Here is a 15,928-nt window from a genome sequence, read left to right as displayed (position 1 = left end):
GGCTATGACCACCAACATCACTTTTGTGGAACACCGGAGGGGCAGAGGTAAGGCCGAAGGGGAGTACACGAAATTCAAAGTGTTGCTGGGCCTACCTTGCACCACAGGTAATGCAGCATGGGTATATGGAAGTGTACGTCTTGCAAGTCCAAAGACACCATCCAGTCACCTGCATCCAGAGTTGATGGGTTCTGGGTCAGAGTAAGCTCTCTGAGAAGTTGCACAACTAGCATCTGCCCCCTTTCTCAGAATCCAGTATCTGCCCGATGCCACTCTTGGACAGCAGAAGATGGACCTCCAGTATCAGGATAGCAAAGTGCTCCTCCGAAAATTGTACTTGTGGTGAGGAGAAAAATTGGGTTTTGATGAAGGTTTGGGCACAGCCCCTTTGAATAATTTGCAAGACCCAGCTGTCTGACATGACGGCTCTCCAACTAGAGAGGAATGCTTCATTCTTTCTCCTATACACCAAGATGAGCCAGAGAAGGCAAACTAAATGGTTTTGTAGCTGCTACAACAAGAAATGAAGCATTTGAGGATCATTTCCCCCAACAGGATTAAACAGTTTTTACTGGTGCCATGTCTGTGGCCGCAAAAGAACTAGGTCAGCTGTTGCAGTACAAACAGGAAGAGCTGGTTAGCCTGTAAGCTAGATCCCTGCAACAGTCTCTAGCATTTTATATTGGTGTGGAAAGTATTTAGCTTGTGTCAATAACCCCATTGTTCTTGCTATGGTGTGTTTGCCCTTAAATAATTCCAGCACCTAATCAGCCTTTTGTCCTGAGAGTCTAGGGCCAAAAGTAATGCCCATTACAGCCCCCTGCATGTCTGCCGAAAATCCAGTTGATATGATCCACATGTGCCTTCTGAGCAGAACATATGTCACAACAGCTCTTCCGACACAGTCTACAATGTCCAGGCCGGCAATGAACACATATTTGGGTGCATGAAGACCATCCGGTACTGTTTGGGCAAATGAGGTCCGGAAGTCCTCCGGAATGGCCAACAAGCTGTTGCTGGCCACTTTCCATAATGTGTGGGTGCACCTAAACAAAATACAAAATGCATCGATATATCTAAGAGCAAGACAAGCCGAATAAAACATGCCGTTTCCCGAAACATTAAGTTTTTTTAGAAACCCTTACCAGAGGATCGGTCGATAAGGAATTCACATTGACCTTGCATACTGAAGCTGTGGAATATCTGGTTAGGGAGTCCGGGTCCCCAGGTACCAGACTATGTTGCCCAGCCACGGCACAACTGACCAGAAAACAAGGGCACGTTTTGGACCATGTAGTCACAAGAGATCAGTAAGGGCTTCATTAAAAGGCATTAATGGGTCCAATGAGGCTAGCCCTGGTTGAATCATTTGAGTTCAATACATTTGTTTTAGTTTTGAAATTGGTTTACTGCAATTCTAGTATTTCAACTGCCCTCTGAACCACCACTTTATTTATTTATTCATTTCTAAAGCGCCTGGTTACGCCAACCGGAGCGTCCCCGCGCTAATTGGACTAGTTACTAGAAACTTGATGCACGCACCTCCCAGAACTTACATGAGGATGGTGAGCCTGTCTTTATTTGAATCACAGTACAGAGGAGTAGAGCACGGTTTTCAGTTTTTTCCTAAATGTGGTTTCACATTGTTCCACTATTAGAGTTTCAGGGAGCTTATTCCACAATTGTGCCACCATGTATCTAAAGGACCTTGTCCCCATTCTAGTGGTCCGTATTCTAGGGATTTTTACCAGTGCCCTTCCTTCTGATCGCAACTTGCGGCATGGGATGTAGTGTACTATTAAAGGGTGCAGGTATTGTGGTCCTTTTTTCGCAAGAATTTTATGGCAGTAACACAGTGCCTTAAATTGTACTCTTTTTTTCTACCGGCAGCCAGTGTAAGTCCTTTAAAGCTTTTTTTGCAGATGCTCTTTTAGGGAGACTCAGTACCAGCCGAGCTGCCGCATTTTGTACTACCTGTAGCTTGGTTAGCCCCTTTTTTGGCGCTCCCAGGTATAGTACATTCCCATGATCTAATTGGGGGGTTACCAGGGCATGCACTATGGTTTTCCTAGTGCTGGATGGAAGTAGGTGCAGTATTTTCCTCAACGTTTTTAGGGTACCGAAGCATTTACCCACTACCTTCCGTATCTGGGCATCAAAAGATAGTTCAGTGTCTAGCCAGACACACACATTTTTAACCGCTGATTTTGGAGTGGGTATGGGACCCCGTACTCCTGGCCACCACGCAGAGGACTGCAAATATAAATGAAGCATTTTCATCTAATTGGTGGCCCAAGAGGCGAGTGCACTTCTGTGTCAGGAAACATGCCTATCCTACTGGCATTTTGCAAGTGAATACAATGCACCATCAGCATAATTAGGAGGCAACAATCTGTCAAATTCCACATCTCCTCAGTATCCTGAGGTGTATTTGGCGACTCTTGTGCTTCTTCTGAATTGGAGCTCACAATAGTGTGAATCCACTGCTGGTACTGGCATGGAGGCAGTCTTGAATTGGAATCCAGATGCTATTCACTGGTTTCTCTTTCACAATTTCATAGGGTAACAGACCTGTAACTAGCCAATGTCTGTTCGTGGTCAGAGATCGCCATCAGATCACTGATCGGAATAGTCAACGTGTGTCAGTATGGAAGGAACCGGCGTGGATCTTGGCACTGGAGAACAAGCAAGGACCATAGACAGGAGGCAGATCCCTCGGAGAATCGGAGCTCCGTGGCAGCCCCGCAACCATCATCAGCCTCACACTCTCTACTGAGTACTAAGTGCAGGAGTCTTAGGAGCCCCAGGCGACTTAAGGAAGCGGCCTGCTAGGTCAGGGTGCAGCCTGCAGGTCGGCTCGGTGTGCCCGACTCACTCGGAGCTGCGTGAGGGAGGGGCAGGGGAGTGCAGCACTCCCCTGGTGCACGAGCAGAGCTGAGCTCACGGGTTGCAGTACCAGCAAGGGGGCAGTGATACCCACCGTCCATACAGACTTGCCTGCCTACCTACTCGGATTGGCACTGGTACAGTAAGGATTGCACTCTTCTTCCCACCATTAATAAAGCCTGGGCCTGCCACAGACTAGCAGTAGACCGGCAGCAGAACCAGCATAGGCACTCCTGCCACACCCCCTCACTAGTTCTTCCACGGCGGCCATAAGTCTCCAATAGGCGAGTGGTGGGTACTGTTACAGCTTCTCCAGCTCTTACCCAACAGTAGTGCAGGGCCAGCTAGAGGTATAAGGTGCAAGTCACCTAGGAGGAAGAAGGATTGTCATTTCTTGGCAATCTGGCCCTGGAAAAGGCACCACAGGACTAGTTCCACCTTATAAGGTTCCAAGGGGACAACAAGGACCTGTGTGGGTGCCATCCAAGCACAGGCATCCAAGCAACACACCTCCTTCCGAACACTAGGAATTTGGAAAACCCCAGTAAGATTACACCCAAGTCAGTCAAGGCAGACCGCCCCCAACTGATAAAAATTGAAGTACATCAGTGGAGAGAAAAGGACAGCGAGGCCAAAGTTGCCAACGACTCTACTATATCCACCCCACGACTAGATCAAACCATGACACCAGGAAAAAAATGTTAGGCTAATTCCCCAGAAACTGACGAACTCACCAACTCCTTCCTACAAAAACTAGAACTGACAATCGAAAGAACTTTGGAGCTAACCCGAATGATTTTCGGAAAGAACGCAGAATCGAAGGACCACCGCACCAAGGGACAGAGCCCAATGGGCCAAGAGCTTCCCAAAGAAGATCCACATAGGAGAAGTACAAAACACAATAGCCAGGGTCTTGATTTGGCAGTCCAAATCGATTTACTGCAATCAATCACACATCGCTTAGTGAACCAGGGCGAAAAGCTGGCACAGCTGGAGGCAACAATTCATAACCACCAGGCCACCCTGGCTCGCACGTGCTCATGTGCCGACATCATAGAAAAGTGGGCCGAGTTACCGGAGGTATTGAAAGACATGCTTGAGCTCGGCAAGGGGGAGTCACCAACACAAACTCAAGCTTCCTCTAGACCAATAGCTGGGAAAAAAATCGTACTCCGCCTTCTTTAAAAATACCTTCCTAACAATCAGCCCTGTAAACAAGGAAACCAAGGAAAGGTACAGCAGCACGAACAGCGCAATAACCCAAAGAAGCGGGATAGTCGGGGGAAGACCCCGTCATCACACAAAGACAAGACCCACAAGAAGACGCAGCACCAGATGAACCCATTGAAAGGGAAACAGGGGCGGAAGCCCCACTGTCAAGGAAGGCCAAGAAAAAGCTGAAAAAAACACTCAAGAAATTGAAAATTTAAAGAAGATCAATCATGCCTGCAATGCTTAATAGCGGTAGCTTGGAAGATAAAAGCAATCAAAGACCTCTCTTTCCCATCTTCAGTTTCAAACAGTAAAACAAGACACAGACAACAATGGAACAAAACGCCAAGAAGCCGAGGCCTGCTTGCAACAGAGCAAGCATCAGGAGGGCCCCCAACCAACAGGGCCAAAACCGAACCCGGGTCAGGCAGAGCCAGCAGGGCCTACCCCATCAAAGGAGGATACCTGCACAAAAACAAGGGCTCTGGAACCTCAGATCCGAGCCCTCAAACGGTAAGGAGGTGCAAAATACACTCCCTCAGAGTGAGCAGTGAACAAAAGATAGCTTGGCTGGAACATCAAAAGGGGCAGTAGGCAAACCACAGGATGGAGCCCATAACGCCCTCCCAACTCCGGGCCTTCACAGCCTCACCCAGGGGGAGGACAGATGCCCACCGAACACAACTAAGTTCAACAAAAATAATGCAACCCAGAAGGTGGTGCTCACCACTAGGTACACAGTCAAAGGCTCGTAGGACATCCTGAATAGGTCCAACATTCTACGGCTATTAAGACATATCACCACGCTGACACAGATTGGATCGGAAAACCTAGAGTGGATAAAATTTAGAAGGTTGGCAGCGATACCCACGGAGATGCCACCTTAGTGGGATTCAGCCACCAGCGAATCCAACATGCGGTCCCTGGTGAAGTTCAACAACTACCAAGGACTGCCACTTGACCACTTGGCAGGAGAGGTCCTTCACTCTGATTTTGCACGAGATACTGCTGGATACGGTCTTGACTGCTGTCAGCACACTAAGAAGAGCTGAGTTCAGGAGAAGGACGCTGCTGCAGCATGTGTTTTCTTTTTGCAGGGAACACTGACTTTGCGTCTCTTTGAGAACCACAGCTTTTGCTGTCAACAAGGTATGCGGTGCGTTGCTTCTCCTTTAAAAGTCTACATTGTAAGTTCTACTTTCCATGCTCTCCTAATGTCGCAAATAGGAGTAGGTTTTTAGGGTGTAAGGTTTTAAATGACATTTTAGCTAGGTTAGAAATGGTAGTGGTATTTTCGTTGTTTACAATGTGCCTGTTTGCTATTTTTATGATGTTGTGGGTGGTTCTTTTAGATGTACTGAGAAAAAAGTTCGCCCTGTTGCAATAAATGCTTTTAGTTAATAGTGTCTATTCTTCGTAGTTCAATTTGTATGCGTGATATTCAAAAGAGTGAAATAGGTCTGTTTCCTATACCATGGTGCCCCAGACACCGGTTCAAGGATTGTTATTAACCTAAAAGCAATGACTGTAATTCAACTATGTATTGGGTGGGGTTCTGTGAGGCTACAAAAACCTATCTTTCACATTCAGTGCTTGTGCCTTGAACCAAGTTCACCTGTAGCGCCTGTGGGTGGGAAAGCAAACCTTATAGAACTATACCAGTCGTAGTTTACACAACATGGCAACCTTCCTCCAGCTGCCCTTCGCATATAAAGCTCTGAGATCACTTGTAATGCTCCTTCAAGTGTCTGCGCCCAGATGCAAATTCCATGCAATTATATTGGTCCGTGTAATGCTCTTAAACCTGCTATACCTCTGGATTTCTACTACAGTAAATTATATAACCCTGAGGAAAGCACTATGTGCAGGTGCTAGTGTTCCCTTACTTGCAAAAAACGAAAGAGCATGGAAACAGTTTAATATCAATAAAGTACTTTATAACAGTTAAATGGAACAACATGAAAAGAGAGTGAGAAAGGAAGGCCAATTAAAGGTGGCATTTAAGAGCCATACTGGGCATCAGCAGTACATAACTGTACTAGAACGTTGATGCATTAAGAAGGGTTACTGAAGCACAGGGGAGTAGAAAACAAACAAAACAAAAATAAATAAGACTTTACCTGTAAATCATATCAATCTTGTAGTGCTAGTAATAGATTACTATTTCCTCATTTAGTGCTGCTCTTAACAACCTCAGAAAGTTCTTAGAGCATTATCTGATTTGTACAAACAAAACCCACGAAGGAATGCAGGTACATGGAAGAAGCGCTATTAAACAGTGAGAAGCTCTACGTATTCAGGGGTACATGCAAAACCTTATTGAACACTAGGGTGTATCAATGTTACCTGAACGCAGATTGGTCATAGTAGCAGGATATTCCAAATTGTTAGGGTTGTGCGTTGTCACACCAATCTCGATAGACCCTGACCATTTGTCTACCAGCTTATCAATCCGAATCTAAGAGAACATAAAGAAGAGCATTTAAGGAGAACTGATTTCCTGCATAGAGCATCTTTAAGTGGGCCAGAAACTAGACATGGGCTCTGCAACTCCCTTACTTCAAACATTTCGTTATCTCGCAATGGGCGGTTAGTCATCACCACTCCGTTGTTGAATTCATCCAGGGGTCGGCGCCGCTCTGCAGTTTTGTTGTTGTTGCTGAGTTTGATGAGGGTGCCACACTTCTCATGAAAGAGAAGAGCATCATTGGAAGTCATGGATGGGGTGCAGGCAGCACTCGTCTCTGTCGGGCTCCCGAGGCTGACGTTCAACAGGCTGCCATTGTAGGCCGACAATATGGCATTGCTCACCACTTCAGAGAGTTCCATACTGGAGAATCCTGAAAGGGCACCAACAGATGTTAGACATGCAGCAGGGTGAAACACTGATTGATGTCTGAAAGTTCACCGATTTCATGATATAAGATTCAACACTGAGATTCTACTCCAATTCCAGATAAGAAAGATATCAATAGAACATGACACTTATCTCACTCTGTCTATGTATTGTCAGTCACCGATTGATGTCTAAATGTTCACCGTTTTCATGATATCAGATTTAACGCTAAGATTCTACTACAATTCCAGATAAGAAAGAAATCAATAGAACAAGACACTTATCTCACCCAGTCTATACATTCTCAGTCAGTCTCATCCCTGTCATGCTCCAGCTGTTTTCACAAGGTTCAATGTCCTCCATTTGTACACATTTTGAATCTATAAGACAGCAGTGGGACAGGATGCACTCACCCACACTACCATAAGAAAGGTGATGAAACTAAAAGCCATTTCAGCGCTTGCTTCACCCCTGGTCTCCCTGCCGGGAGGGGTTCAAAATGGTTAGAGGTACTCAGGCTCTAAGCATCCTGTCCCCTATAGAAGAACTGCATTCAGCAATCTGTCCAGTTGGAGGTGGGGGTTATTCCTTTATTTGCTGTGCATTATATCTACTTTTTGAAAGATTTATTAAGCCATCTGTTTACTAGAGATAAACATATCAAATACCAAAACCCATGATCAGAAAGTGAAGGCCCTAGAGATTTGAATGGATGCAATGGCAAGATAACATTACTACATCACACAATAGTGGTCACTGCTATTCACAACGTTTTGCAAGGGCTATGGGTAAATCAGAGGGGCTGGTTTAGAGGGCAAGAGCACAGATTGTTTGCCACTCACACATTCAATCAGCACTATGGAATTCAATGCTTTGTCCCACAGAGCAGGCTGGACACCACCCCCTCATTCCTCAGGAACAGCGTCATGCCACAGTCATGCCAAATTTTCAGCATAATCATGTATTATATATTTCCACACACAAAATGTAAATACAACTCTCTTAAATGGCTTAATCATATAATTTTACATGGAGATGGTCTTCTTGGATTTAAGTAGACAGCTGTTTTAATTGTTGACTTTTCACATTTGGGACAGGGAGGAGAAGCCATGTTATGAAGGACTCACCCATTACTCCTCTGTCCCTGCGCAGAAAGCAAGGGCAACTTTGATTTGATTTAGGATTTATATAGTGCCTGAATCACCCCCCGAAGGGTATCTCCGCGCTCGCAAACTGCTTAGTCGGTCAGCAACAGGGGTGTGAGTTAAAACAGTGTAGTCTTCATAAGCCTAGGGAACTGCAGGTGATCAGAGCATTAAGTTTGTTCCAGAAGGTAGTGGCTAAATGGAAGAAGGCTTTCCCGCCTTGTCGAGCTTTTTTACAGCGTGGGACCACAAGTAGGGATTTGGTCCCTGTAGTGTCCTGGAAGGCTGATATTTTTTTTATTTCTCTGCCAGATAACTGGGGCATTTACCATTTAGGGCTTTATGCACAATGCAGCAGATCTTTAAGCGGATTCGCTTCCGCACTGGCAGCCAATGCAGTCTCTGCTAAAGGGGAAGGGAAGGGGTAAGAGCAGGAGCATTGGATACCAGTTGGGCATTGGTGTTTTGGACCACTTGCAATTTGTTCAAAGATGCTTCGCTGGCTGAAATCAGCAACGCATTGCAGTAGTCTAATCGACTTAGTACTAGTGCCTGAATCAGGGTTTTCCGAATGGACAAGGGGAGAAAGGGAAATATTCTTTGCAAGAGACCTAGAGCATGGAAGCAGGCGCCAATGGTGGTAGAAGCCTGCTCCTTCATAATTAATTTCTGGTCCAGGCAGACCCTTAAGTTTTGACCAGTCTTGGGTTCCGGTGCAGGTCCCAATTCCGTTGGCCACCAGCTCAGGGACCATCTCGAGGGAGCATCACCAAACAGGACAATTTCCGTTTTCCCGCGTTGAGCTGGAGGAAATTTTGCCTCATCCAGCTGGCGATTGCTTTCATACCTTCTGAAAAGATGGATTGAGCAGTAGGGTCATGTTTATCAAAAGACAGCAGGAGCGGAGTATCATCCGCATAGGAGATGGGTATAAAACCCAGCTTACTAAGTAAACCTGTGAAAGGAGCAACATAGATGTATTTGGTGGAGGGGGGGGGGGGGCACACATACCATAAAATTATAAATGGGTATAAAATGAATGAGGAGGATGCTTTTCACCTCGGGGTTCTAAGTGACATCACAGACAACTTGAGCTTCGCTGTCGTCTATTTAATGCTACTCAGAACCCCTCGGTTAAAAACATGCCTGTTATTTACTATTATCCATCTAGAAGTCTACATGGTATGTATGGATCCGACAGAGCGCCACTAGAATGAATACATGGATTCAAATCCAGTTACCTCCTACTGTGACTTAGGAACAGCTTTTAAAAAAGGAATTCTAGGATGTTCCGACATGATGCTCTGACAGGCCTCTTAAGAGCAGTGCTGGAGAGCAAGGAGCACAGGTTCTGTAGGAGAGGTAAAGGGAAGGTGCAGGCAGTGGTGGGGGGAAGAGGGTGGCAGGAGGACAGGTATTTTTTTAGGTTGAGCCTGGGCAGCGCATGCGCTGCTGCGAGGCATCCAGTAGTGGAGTATGGCTTTGAAGCCCAGCCCACTCTCCGCCCACATTTTTAATTGGCTTGTGTCATTGTCCTTTGTAAACGCTGGCTTCCGAGTCATTATTAGGCTTGTTAGTCCCTCCTTGTCTGCATTTATCTTCCATAAGAACTTTACCGTTTACTGGTGTTCTTACAATGGTCTGCTTTATAAGTCAGTGAGCACTAATTTATTATTCGGCTATTCCACCCACTACCTCGCAGCACCCCACCTGCTTCTATTTTAATTCTTACTAATGGCGGCCCGTTTTAACTATAGCGGACGCGTTTTTTTTAATTTATTTTATCCGTGCGGTCCGCATTTTGCAACCACGCTTACTAATTTATTTTGTTTTACTAGCACCCATGCAGTGCTTTCACATTCATAGAGGTCGCGCCACTTTCTTTACACAAACAATGGCTAAAGAAAGATATGGGGCCAACATTAAAGAGAAAGCGCGGAATGGGCGATTTTTCTCCAAAAAATCATCTGTTTGTCAACTTCACAAACAGCTGCTTCTTTTTTGTGAAAGCCTCCATGCTGCGGTTTCACTTTAATGTCCGGCACGCCCCTTTCTTTAGACGCTGCTTGTCTAAAGAAAGGGGCGCTGCCTTCATGAACGTGAAAGCCCCACATTGGCGCCAGTAAAACAAATAATTGCAATGCAATAGGTCTCGCACTTGAGAGTTTAAGCTACTGCATTGCCAATAGCTTAAACTCTCATTCATGTGAGACCTATTTCATTGCAAATGCTTGTTTAAATTGGGGACAGGGAGGAGAGGGTTAGTTATGTATGGCTCCCCTATTACTCCTCTGCATAGTAGTTGCAGGGGCAAATGATTTTGGGGGCCATACAGAACATAAAATTATAGTTGGGTAAAAAGTGAATTACAGGGATGTTTTTCAACTTGGGGTTCTGAGTGACATCGTAGACAACTAAGCTTCGATATTGTTGTCTAACTGATGACACTATGAACCCCCGGTAAAACACATACTGGACTTCACTATTACCCATTTATAATTCCAAATATAGTATGCTACCCACTAGCAGACACTTCTCCAGCCTAAGGCAAAAAAGACAAGTTTTGCAGAACGAGGATACCAGCTTTGCAGAACATTTTTAAAATAATTTCAGGAGTTTAGGTAACCATGGTTGCATTGGTTGTACAAAATGCTTAGAGGCATTTTCTGAAAACACAAGTTGAGGTTAAAATAGGTCAACAATTGTTTACTCACCGTTCTCGGACTCCAAACTGTTAGGAAACTTGTCCGGGCGAGACTGGCTGTGAGTAAGTGCAGGCACTGAAAATAACAAGTACAGAAAATATCAGAAGGCTAAATAATGGGAAGACAATGCCATAAAATGTAATACCTCAGGGATAACCCTTCAGAATCTCTACATTAAAATAACATTTTCATTAGAGAAAAAAACACACAATAACAAATCTCACAGAAAAATTCACAAACCAACACACAATGAAGACCAGTAGATGGCAAGTCACACCAACATAATCAAATCCTTAAAACAGGGTTGCATATTAGTACTAGCAGAATACCAGACATATTGTGTATTCTGGCATTTGCTGTATTTCAGCCTCTTACTGCAGTCTATAGTCAATCTCATAGATGTTCCATGCAAATACCAGACATTTAACAAAAGCAAAATATTTACACCCTAAAATGTACTCAATGCCTTTCAGTAGCCTGTGGTGTTACAAGGCATTTAACATAATCAGACGGCCCACTGCTACCTACTGGTGTTAAATGCATCAAGGGGGTATCTTAAAAAAGTTGACAACTATTTAACTAATTCTGTGGTAGTGTAGCTAATAAGACTGGTCTGCGGTCTCCCTAGTAAAAGAGAAACAGTATGCGTTCTATTCAGCCCTGTACAGACATGCGGCTCGTAAGTTGATGTGGTCATCCAATACCATCTTGAGGAAGTGGAATTCCATGTTGGTGATTGAACCCAAACAGAGTGCACAGGTCCTGGCAGCTGCAGCAAAGAATAAACCATGCCAGGCTCCAATCGAAACAATCTACAAATGCCAAAGGGGTTACAACTGTGCAGTAAACAACATCCTGAAATGTTATCACTTATCTATCACAAACCTATTGGGTCTTGCATGGGCTCTCAATATCGGAAAGAGACTATTTCAAAACCCGGTATGGTCCACAAAAAAGGCTCCACCTGGAAGTCCTCCTCTACATACCTCTAAAACGCAATCTGAAAATATTAGTCTGCCAGATACCTCATCAACTAGCCTTCCAAGCGGTTTGCGTAAATTAGAGATACAATCCATTCAAATGGAAGCCTCTGCCCTCTGGGGTACACTACATTCTACACCTCAGGCATAATGACTGTGGAATAATGTTCCAAACTGAAAAACACTACTGTATTCCATGCATTTTCCATTTCTTCTTGTCACAAGTTTACTTCATCCCCTGCTTTTTCATGTTTATCCCGATCCCTAGAGACTGGACAATGTGACACAACAAAGGAATATACTTCTGCCCGCTGGGGTATGCACAAAAGTCTCTCCTGGTGAGCAACCATATCGAGCTCTCTTTAGTTGCAGGCAGATTACAAATGCAACTGTTCGCGGTTGTCTGCTGGTTAAGATAATCCCAAGGCTGCCCATACCAACAACTCTCCTCAATTCGAATAATAAAATGGCAACCAGACCTTGTTCTCCAAATGTAAGGCTATCGGCATACGGTTTGGATGTTGAAGGTATGACATTGTTCTAGTATGAACGTGAAATAGGATCACCCTCAAGAATGCATGTAAATTGGTATAAATCAGAGTACATTCGGTACATTCTGCATGTTATGGAGACTCTAGGAGATCAGGGTGGTTAGCCACCTGGCACTTGCAATTAGTCCGCTCAAAACACAGGGTTTGGATCTCCCAGGTAAGGAGATGTTCACTTAACCCCACGGGTCCAGCTATTTTTGGCAAGGTAAAAGGCACACTGAACGAAGGAGCCTACAATACAGCAGTGCCTGGAAATGTCCCTTGGAAGTTAGCACATTGGCCTTCTTCCTGAAAATGAACCCAAAGAAGAACAGAACAGATGCCTACTTCTACATTCACCCAACCCTCACCACTCACCACAAAGAAGCCTCAAATAACTATCCTCCTTATTTAGAACCCAATCTCTTGCCAGTAGCTAAAACACTTGGGTTGCCACTTGATAACTCTCTAAGCTGCACAAATCACTTCAAAATTCTAACAAGAGAGGCAACTTACAGTCTGCATCTTCTTAGGAAAAAATAAGAATGCCACTGCCCAGTAGACTGCAGACCTGTGGAACAAGCATGAGTTATTTGGCAAATTGCCAGCAGTAAAGACATTCTAGCCTGATTCCTTAATCCATCAGTGTAACTCTCAAAGCCATCCTACCCACCACAGTTCAGCTGGTAACAAACACCAGAAAATTGGAGCATGTATCACCAATTCTTAAACCACTCCACTGTTTCCCATTAGAAGTATGCATCACTTTCAAAATTGCCTGTATAATGCACACAGCTGTCCACACAGTGCTTCATTCATACCTAAAAGACAAACTGCACATTTACAGAAGCCCAGTGCTGAATTTGAGCCAGTGGTTTCTGGGGTTCGGCCTGGCATTTATTTGTGAACAACGGCACTTATGACAGTCTGCCATGGTGGGGCTGTCTGCCTAATTTAGGGATGAGCACTATCACAGTTGTTTAATGATTCAATATACGTTGAAAATGACTTAAACTTGCCACTGAAGCCATTCTTATAGCTGGAGGGACCTGCAGTTGTCTCAATGGTCACACATGTAGGAGTGTGGTGGTTATGAGTTCTGCTGGTAATAGGTGAAATGGGTGGTGCAAGATACAGTGACCTGCTGACGAGGGCACTGACAACTATTTGGTTTTACAAATTAACCACTGCAGAAGCCTAGGAGAAACAAGAGGGAAAGACAGACAAATCCTATGGATTTCTGCAGCTAAAAGAGCAAACCTGTGCATGTCAGACTGCCCTTCTTGGGCCTAGCACCCAAACTCTGGAGCCAAATACCGACAGACATAACAACCATTCGTAACCCACTCATCTTCCACAAAAAGCTAACAATCCATCTCTTCCATCTCCACCTTCCATAGCTTCTCAGTCTTTTTTGTTCTTTTGCAGCTGTATTTCTCTGTCACTTAATGTTCTGATGTTTTTATGTATCTATACTACTGCATGTAAAGTGACCTACTGTATCAGTGGCTATGGCTGCACTATTTAAATACCAAAAACAAAGAAAATCTGAAATGTTGCAAAGAGGCAAGTATACCAACAAGAATCATCAGGTTGATATTTTGCCAGCCACTGTAACCAAACTACATTGCCTCCTACCAGCTCCAAAAGCCTTACTGCTTAGGGGCTGATTACGATCTTGTTAGGAAACTCTTCCGACCGAATCGGTTTCGGAATTGTTTCCGAACGATTCAGGTTGTGCGAGTCCGACCAACCGATTACAATGCATCCGGATGCTTCCAGGCACAATTCAGTTGGACTTCCATTTTCAATGGGAGCCCGTGTTCCGAAAGAGAACACAGACTCCCAATGAAGAAAATGGTGGCTGTGGAAAATCGTGCACACTGTAGCAGGCACCATTGTGCATGGCTGGAAACGGGGGTCCTTTGGGGACCCACACAGGCCCAATTCGGAAGGCCCCAGGGGAAGGGGGGCCTGGTACGGGCCCCCAAGACAGATTCAGACAGCCATTTCGGGCAGATGGAATCACAACAGCTGTCTGAATACCTTTAGGAACAGATTCAGACAACCCTAATGGTTTCGGGGCATCGTAATCGGTCGTTGGGAACTGTGTACGATTCGGTTGGAAACAAGCGTTCCGAATCAGATTCTGAGCCCTTCCAAATGGCATCGTGATCAATCCTTTTGTGTGGTGTGTGAATAAGCACCACAATCCTACTGTAAGATGCTCTGTCAGACTCGATGTCCCAGTGTTGCATTACAGGGATATAAGCTGCAACTAGGGCGTGGAGTACACGAGCAGTGAAGCACTTAATAAATAAATACATAAATAAATAAACAAGCATTTGCAATGCAATAGATCTCGCATTTGCGAGAGTTTAAGCCATTGGCATTGTAAATGACAATGCCTTTTATTTATCTGTTTTGCTAATTAACACATAGATAAAAGGCATTGTCATTTACAATGCCAATAGCTAAAACTCTTGTAAATGCGAGACCTATTCAAAGAAGCGCCCACCATTGTCCCGGGGTGCTCGGAAAGTGAAAGCGTGCAGGGTGCGCAGAACGTTGCAGGAAAGCGTGTTGTGCCTGCAGTAGGAGAAGCTCATTAAAGAAAATAGTGCTTACAGACTAAAACGGACATACCGTGTAACAACCAAAGTAAAAGGGCCAGTCCTCGTGGGAGGTTACAAATGAAGACAAGGTGGGAATAACAAGCCTTTTAACGAATCAGAATCCAGCATTTTCAAAAGGCAATGACACAAGCCAATGACAAATATAGGCAGAGGGTAGACAGGGCTTCTATTCCATACACCAACACAGCATGGCGCAGAGCAGCCCATGCTCTGCCCGGGCTCGACTTAAAAACGGGGAGTTCACATTTCTTTCCGCATAAAGGAGGATCGCCAAATAGCATGTTTTGCTTCGTACAAGGATCGATGCGGGGGGTGCATTAATGTACTGAGCTAGCATTAAAACTAGCTACTAATGGATTTGCCTAATTCCACTTATTGAATGTATTCCTGATTTCACAACGTCTCATGTTACAGCAGCTCCTGTGACAGGCATGTCACCTTGTTGTTGGATACAAAGATGCGCTACCTGCTGAAGTTTAAAGTTTAAGTATTGGCAGCTGCTCTAGTCTAGTCTGTAACCTCTTTTCACAGAACACGTCTGAGGACGGGCAGGAGACGAGCGGGACTTCCAACCCTCCACAAAGAGCTCTCTCATTGCCAAGGTGAGCGCGTTAATAGGAGATAGGCAGCGACATTTCCCCCAATGTCGGCACTCAAGGGGATCGCAAGAAAGACCGATCTACACCAAATCAGACCTGCCTGACCTTAAAATGGCGCCCCGATTGCCCGGTAAATTGAACGCGGTAATTTACACTTTACAAACCGACGCTCTACTATCCAGCCTTCTACCAAATTTGGTGTAATTCTGTTCAGAGGTTCCCGCTGTAGTCGTGTTAAAAAAATGTTAAATCGCCGTAGACATAACATGGGGGAAACGTGTTTTGGGACCCCCCCCTTTTTCTCAGCCACTGCTTGACGGATCACCTCGAAACTTTCAACACAACAGCTTTACCCAAAAAAGGAAAATTTTGGAAAATGTTGTTAAGATTTGTCAATCG

At 44.8% G+C, this 15,928-nt stretch overlaps 1 protein-coding gene across 2 annotated transcripts in view; it reads right to left on the bottom strand.

Annotated features, from left to right (window-relative positions):
* NEURL4 (neuralized E3 ubiquitin protein ligase 4) overlaps nucleotides 1–15,928 on the bottom strand; it is a 165,120-nt gene that overhangs the window by 126,977 nt on the left and 22,215 nt on the right. For both annotated transcript variants that reach the window (XM_086946091.1, XM_086946092.1), the window contains exons 3-5: nucleotides 10,794–10,859; nucleotides 6,658–6,938; nucleotides 6,445–6,556 (exon numbers count right to left, since the gene is read on the bottom strand). In XM_086946091.1, the coding sequence (XP_086802217.1) occupies nucleotides 6,445–6,556; nucleotides 6,658–6,938; nucleotides 10,794–10,859 (459 nt within the window). The remainder of the gene's footprint in view (nucleotides 1–6,444; nucleotides 6,557–6,657; nucleotides 6,939–10,793; nucleotides 10,860–15,928) is intronic.

Source organism: Lissotriton vulgaris, chromosome 12 (assembly GCF_964263255.1).
Source record: "Lissotriton vulgaris chromosome 12, aLisVul1.2, whole genome shotgun sequence".
NCBI lineage: Eukaryota > Metazoa > Chordata > Amphibia > Caudata > Salamandridae > Lissotriton > Lissotriton vulgaris.
Note: the sequence above shows the minus strand (reverse complement) of the source record. Positions and strands in the feature narration are given on the sequence as shown.